This window comes from Ipomoea nil, unplaced genomic scaffold (assembly GCF_001879475.1).
Source record: "Ipomoea nil cultivar Tokyo-kokei standard unplaced genomic scaffold, Asagao_1.1 scaffold3199, whole genome shotgun sequence".
NCBI lineage: Eukaryota > Viridiplantae > Streptophyta > Magnoliopsida > Solanales > Convolvulaceae > Ipomoea > Ipomoea nil.
Window position 1 is genome coordinate 984,469 of NW_017619627.1, and position 7,486 is coordinate 991,954.

The window sequence follows — 7,486 nt, forward strand, 5'->3', positions numbered from 1 at the left end:
TGAAATTGTCAAAGAGTTTCAGCTGGCAAGAGGTCTCGATGCAAAATACAAGGACTTTCATATGGCAATCCTTACCAAATCACCATATCTATCATATTAGCAATTTACCTTGTAGAATTATGAGCAAGAGATATAACTTAAGCAAGAAATAGTGAACAATCAATTAACCATGAACAAGTTTATTACGACATGAATGTGGAAGAGATAAAAGTGGTCACTTTAACTCAAAAGGAAGAAGATCTATTTATGCGGCCAATCAAAGCCAACCTCAAAGTTTACAAATAGAAGAAAATTACACCTTCAAGAAATGTCGTGGTGGCCCAAACTCTTAAATGTCCACAATAAAGAAACTATGTTGTGACTAGTTAAATATGTGGAAAACAAAATAACACTACTTTAAAGTGTTAGAATTGGTTTGATCACTCTTATCAAACCAAAGAACCTTTGCAAGCTCTTGTAATAAATGAAGATTAAGATACCATGCTTTATGTAGGTTTCAATGCCACGACTCATTTTCTACATAATCTAGGTAAAATTTTAAAAATTTCACCTTATTATGGAATTGACTCTAATTTATATGTGAGAAGTGGTGAAGGATTGTATATTACTCATAATGGAGAAGGTAAAATACAAACTAAAAATCTGTTTATTTCAAGAAATTGTTCTCTATTTTCTATTTCTAATTTTGCATTCTATGTTTCTGTTTAGAAAACTTGTTTACTAACACTCATTTTTTTAATTTATTTTTTTAGACTAACATTATAAAATTAACATAAGTGTAATTTTGAGTAATTTTTAGACCTTATTTTTAAAATATTTTTGGGTATACTTGATTTAAATGAAATAAATATAATTTTTACTTTTAAATCTAATATATGTAAGATTTTTACATTTGATATCAAAACTAAATTTATATGCATATATAACATAATTAAAAATATATCTGAACCAATAATCTATTAAGTTTACCTAAAAATTTAGTTTAAATAATATTAATATTTTTTGAGCAAATATTTAAAATATTATTGAATATATTCATTTGGATAAAAAAAAAAAGTCACCATCACAAAGTCATCATCACAAAATCACTACATTTAATTACTATTATGAGTTCATAAATTATGTACTATTGCATGTTCATAAACTCTTGTAGGTTTATCATAGAATTGTAGAAATATTATATAAAAAAAAAAAAAGAGCTAATATCATCTGGGGTCTTCCGAGTATAGTGATTTTGTCGCATTTAGTCATAAATTTTCAAATTGACCACCCGTGGTCCTTCGACTTTCAAATTTTTACCCTCTGTGGTCCAAGTTAATAATCCATGGTACTTCAACTATTAAATTTTAACGACCCATGGTCCTTCAATTCTAGGAGGACCATGACTGGTTAAGTTTTGAAAGTTGAAGGACTATGGGTGGTTAACTTAGACCACGAATGGTAACAATTTGAAAGTCGAAGGATCATAGTGGTCAATTTGAAAGCTTAGGACAAAACGTGGCAAAACCACTATACTCAGAGGACTCTACATGGCATTAACTCTATAAAAAATATATATATGAATATAGGTGTGGCTTTAAAGATCTTAAAGTAGTTATTTTTATAGATCTTATTTATACAAAAAGAAATAAAAATTAATATATTTAAGTAATACGGAGTAATTGATAAATTTGTGCTATTTTTATGAACCTAAAATATTACTGTAATTTTATGAACAATTTATAGTATTAGTATTATTTTTATGAACCAGGTCCATGATATAATTTTTTACGGAATCAAACTGCAGTCATGTTTAGCTCCAGTCTCTAACCACAATAAAATTACTTGTCTTAGTCCTATTTCATATGTGAATTAATAATCTTATTGGGGCATCGACAATGTATCCGACCTTAGCTCAGTTGGTAGAGCGGAGGACTGTAGTTTGAGTATATGCGTGCTGAAATCCTTAGGTCGCTGGTTCGAATCCGGCAGGTCAGAATTTTTTGTTTGTTTATCTGAAACGCAAGAAAATTTAAAACCAAAAATTGTTCAAAACATTACACCGTTGCCGGGGATCGAACCCGGGTCACCCGCGTGACAGGCGGGAATACTCACCACTATACTACAACGACTTCAGCGATACATTGTTTTACAAAACAATATATAACACGTAAAGAGCCAACCATACTAGACAATGATGCGGGATATATCAAGCAGAACAGCGTCAGAGATATCAATTATATACTGCCTCACATTGTGATCTTGATCTAAAAATATATATCTATAATTAACATATTATGTAGTTTCAGTTATTAAATTATATGTCTGTAAATAAATTAAAAGCACATATTATATGCATGCAGTTAACACATTATTGGTCTATACATAAAGATGATTATACTTAATTTATTATTTTAGAAACACAAAACTAATATTAATGTGAATACTTTGATTTACACGGAAGCCCACAACCACTAATGTGTGCTTTGGGTGAAACATGCATTTTGATCCTAGTCGACAAAAGATTAGTAGATTACAAGTAAGCCAACTTAGGTTATTCATAGCTAACTGGCTCAAATCAAGAAGACCAAGCTGACCAACTCAAACCAAAAAGATCAATAGATTGCTCCTACAGAGATTCAAACCTAGAATATTTTAGTTACCAAACTAATTGTCCAACCAACTTAATTGAAGTTGCATTGACTAAAGTGATGTTAAAATTTTCAACTTGAGACCAAGCTGATTTGCTCAAACCAAGAAGATCAATACATCAACCCTACAGAGAATCAAACTTAGAATATTTTAGTTACCAAACCAATTATCCAACCAACCTAGTTGAAGTTAAATATTTCAGCCCGAGAGAGGGTGGGTCCGGTCGGATGGACCATATTAACAAGTCCTGCCAGTGATGAAAGGGTGGCCAAATGAGGCACTGAAGCCTGTAAAAAAACACAGATGTTACAACCATCATCAAATAGGCATAGTGGTACAATGAGAGCTGCTATTAAGGGTTCCAACTTACAAATTTGATGTTGTTAATGTACAAGGAAGTAACAAGCAAGACAGAAAACTACTACAGAACTTTTCATGTAAAAATGACAGTTGATTGTACAAGAAAAGGGGATGCCAACTTCTTATTTTGATCTCCGTTTTGCTTCGTGAGGGTCCACTTGATGCAACGATAGACGCTATTATACTCGCACTAAATCCGACGCCTGCAGTTAGATATGATCCGCTAATGCAAATTCGGGGACATCATCTTTACCTTAGCCTTCTCAGCTTCGAGTATTAAACTAAATCACCAGACTAAGCCCTTTCTTCTCCTAAATCTGTCCACGCGGTCTGTGCTCATCCTAGATTTCTCGGGTTTATTCGACTTCTTAGACTTCTCGAGCCGACTGTCCAAACTGTTTCTAGAAATTTCCGGGACGTCAGCGTGCAAATCGAATCTATCCGCTGCAGGAGGACCATTTTCGGCTGGTTTACTCTGGTTTTCAGAGTCCGGTGCTGGCTTTTGAGATCCATTTGCGGGTGGTTTTGATTTGCCTAGACTCAAAACGAACTTCTTCAGGTGTTTGATGTACTCGGTGTAAAGTTCAAGATTGCAGTGCCCGCCTCCGTTTATCCATAAAGGATCGTACTTTTCCTTGCAAAGCTCCCAAAGCTGCTTTCCATGGGAGCAATCAACAACTTCATCTGCTGTTCCCTAAATACAGAAACCCGAACTTCCATTAATTGTTTAAACGACACGGGATCCTGGGAAGCATGGATAACGAGACTTTTCGGAAAGCAAGATAACTAATTAGGCACTATTCCTCGGCCAAAGGGGTTATAGGAAAGAAAATGGCACAGCAAACTTACATGAATGACGAGAACAAGACAGCTCACCAAACTGATTTTGTCGATATTCTGAAATAAATAACAGAATCAAGTAAGTCCCAGAGGGCAAAAGTACAGGAAAAATGAAGTACGTAGAGTCTTTTTTACCTTGTAAATGTCAAACCAATATGTCCTTTTAACAGGGTACAACACTCGTAGCCCAGATAAGATTGGACTGTGCAAAACAACCCCTCTCAAATTCTGCACACGTGATGCGAGATCAATGGTGGGGCCACTGCCGACAGACTGGCCATACAGTATTAACTGTTCATCTTTGACACCATACTGCTCTTTTAGGCACTTATAAACTGCATCAATGTCGGCGTACGTGTTACATTCAGACGGCTGTCCCAGAAAAAAAAAAATGACGACTGTTATGTTTTTGACAACGGGAATATAACAAAAACAAAGGAGAATATAGCCATGAAATGTGAGGACGCTTTAGCATTCTCTGAACATGTGCAAGTTCTATTATTAAAACGCGTTTATAGGTCAAGACTCGTAAGTGTGTCCTAAAGTCCCTTCTATAGGTGGAATGTTGTGCACCTATGCCTCGATCTCAACGTGTCTTGATCTTAACGTGTCTTAGGTTGTACTACAATGTCAAGTCAGATGTTGCTATCATAGTATCTTTGCAAGTATTTCTAGACCAGATCTATTTATCGATCCCGATCCTACTTTCTTAATCCCCACCTTGCCCCTCAACCCCATCAACCAAAAACAGGGTCAATTCAATTCAGTTATAGAGGGAGAAAGGGAGGGGGGATTATCTCCGTTTTGATAAAATTATATAAGCTACTATATATTTCAAAAGGAAGTATACATCTAACCTTTCCAGTTGATCGTCCATATCCAGAGTAATCATACCTAAAAGGAAATAAGATATAAACAAATCAGAAAACAAACTTGTTCAGAAAAGAAGCAGCAATTTGATTATTTCATTTCAAGATTTATACATGGTTAGTGTTCAATGTTATCTCACGCACAGAATAACAAATTCAAAACGCAAATTTCATGCACCAGTCAGACATAAGGTGTGCTACAGAAAGGTATTCTATTCCCCTTTTCCTTCTCTCCCGCTCCAACAAAGAAAGAACTGACAAATTAACAAATCCTTCACTACCAAACTGACAACAACAACGAGAATCAGCCAATTATAACTGATAATTCGAATGTGATAGTATGTTCCTTCAAATGACCGGGAAGATGCAAGTTATAGTGAAGCTGCCCCTAAGACAGATCAAAATCATGTTTATATAACCTAATCAATGCTCTGGAAGAAAATTTCCAGGCTTCGCATTTATGCCTTTTTCGTGCCATCCAACTGTGACAACAAGAGGAAACTTTGCTGGGCTCTTGGAGGAACACTTCAAATGTCACCCAAAGTGAAAAAGGTTGAATCTTTTTGCTCTAACCATCAAAAGATTCAATAATCTTTAATTTCACCCTTGTGGACACCAGGCGGTCCTCCCACTCCCACTAATGACTTATGGGTTTACTCAATTACTCCTCCACAGTCCTGTCTGGGCGGGGGCAAGGGATTTTGCCTTTTGTGGGCAATAGTACTGAATAGAATCTTCTAAACATATAACAGAATCTAATGTTTCCTAAAACCGCGAATAGGAGTACTGAAAGCCATTAAATTCACAGATACATAAACGGAAAGCTTCAATCAAAAGACTGATAAATTCGAAAAATATCTAAATTCAATCCAAAATTTAAGAAGTTTACCCCATGAGATTGATACGCAGCCGGAGGCTCAGCTCCACGAAGAGCTCAAACATCTGCCCCAAATCGGCGGCATTACCGTGAGAGTAGAGCATAGTAGCCGACGCCTTTGGATGCTTCACATGGACGGCCACGATTTCGTTGCCCTTTCGAGTCCGCAGCTTCAAAACGTCGACAGTATCCCTCGCGGGAACCTCCGGTATGCTAAGCTTCCCGGCGCAGGACTCGTCGGCGACCACCGTGTACGACGGAGGGCTCGGTGGGAAGAAGGCGAACTTAGCGGCGATGGATGACGTCACTCCGCCCATTTGGTTTCGTTCTCAAACAGTATCATTGAGCTAAGTCATAATAAAGGGGGCGAGTAAAGTCCCAAACTTTTTTTTTTTTATTTCCTTCTTATCTTCACTTTCTTCAGATCTCCTTTCCCACCCTTATCCAAAAACTAAAGACGGCGGAGCGGAGGCGGCGCGTGGGGAGTGAAAGAGGGAAGAGGTGCGCGTGAAAAGAAGGATTTCGGAGTGATAATTCTGGCGAAAATGAATAAGAAGAGGGGATTATGGAACGTTGGACTTTCAGATTTTTGTGTTGTTTAGTATGTGTTTTGTCTCCACTGACGGCGACTGTTTTAGGACGAGAGTCTTTGGAAAGAATTTGTTATTAATATGCTTAATTATTCATCAATTCTTTGTAACCAACCTCGACGCTCTTGGGTAAATCTATCTTGTGATATTGAGTATTGACTGATAAAGAATGAAACATCTCTTTGATATATTAAAAATATACTTTTTGTTATGGTTACAGTAGGTGCTAGTCGAGCGTCCGGCAGCGCTAATACCTAGACGGACTAGGCGATGCTAGGCGAACGCAAAAAAAATGGTGGGAGACTTTCAGTTTGACAATTTTAATGAGGTTATTTTCAACATTCAATCTAATAACACATCTAAATAAATTAAATAATGATAATTCATAAGTCATAACATCAAAATAATATTAAAAAATAAAAATACTCAAATACTTCAATCATACAAAGATTCAAAATATCAAACTAGACTACGAATGACTGGATTAGACAATATCAGACGAAATCGGAAGAAATCGACCGACTAAGCTAATTTCGCCGCCTAGACGCTCAACTAATTTTTGGACGCGGACACCTAACGCCTTGGTCGATTTTTACAACAGTGCTTTTTATTATGATCTATATAATACCATGTAGATCATGGTCCACATAATAATCTGTCATGAATGACTAAACCTGTCAAAAAGGGTTGAGTAAAAATTTGATTTATATTGATGGATTGATAATGAAAACATAAAATCGATCTAAATATAAGTTAAAATTGATTATTATAAATAATATAGAGCAAGACTAGTAACTGAATTATGATAAAATATCAACTACATTTATATATTAGCCATTAACTATGTTATACCTTCTTTTTTTTTTTTTTTTTTTTTTTTTTTTTTGAAAACATGTTATACCTATTTAATATATTATTATGGGATAAAGTACAAATAAGCCACTGAACTATTTGGGAAAAAGTAATTAAGCCATCGAACTCAAACAACCCACAAATAAGTCATTGAACTCGGAAAAAAAGAGCAATTAACATTTTTAACAGGTTAACTTTAGGTTTTTGCTGACTGTATTGCCAAATGTTTATTTTATTTACATTTTTTTATTATTATAATTCATCTACATAGTAATATATTTTAAAGTAATTATAATCAAAGTAGTTTTGTATTGTCTACATCTAATTTATTTATTTATTATTATTTTTTCTTAACAAAAGATCTAGTGAAAAAAAATAATAAATAAACAAGTCAAATCTCGACAAGACAAAATTATTTTGATTATAATTATTTTAAAATATAATACTATCCAAGTGGATAATATTAA

General features: G+C 34.9%; 1 protein-coding gene and 2 non-coding genes across 3 annotated transcripts; 1 reads left to right on the top strand and 2 right to left on the bottom strand.

Annotated features, from left to right (window-relative positions):
* Positions 1-1,883: 1,883 nt before the first annotated feature.
* On the top strand, positions 1,884-1,977 carry TRNAY-GUA. The gene is made up of 2 exons: positions 1,884-1,920; positions 1,942-1,977. It is a non-coding gene; the product is annotated as a tRNA-Tyr (tRNA).
* Positions 1,978-2,039: 62 nt separating this feature from the next.
* Positions 2,040-2,111, bottom strand: TRNAD-GUC. The gene has a single exon. It is a non-coding gene; the product is annotated as a tRNA-Asp (tRNA).
* Positions 2,112-2,954: 843 nt separating this feature from the next.
* On the bottom strand, positions 2,955-6,199 carry LOC109168563 (protein ABHD17B-like). The gene is made up of 5 exons (XM_019317622.1): positions 5,590-6,199; positions 4,689-4,725; positions 3,967-4,203; positions 3,841-3,888; positions 2,955-3,685 (listed from the first exon to the last, which is right to left on the bottom strand). The coding sequence occupies exons 1-5, from the start codon at positions 5,892-5,894 to the stop codon at positions 3,278-3,280; spliced, it is 1,035 nt and encodes a 344-aa protein (XP_019173167.1). The 5' UTR covers positions 5,895-6,199; the 3' UTR covers positions 2,955-3,277.
* Between the last annotated feature and the right edge of the window lie 1,287 nt (positions 6,200-7,486).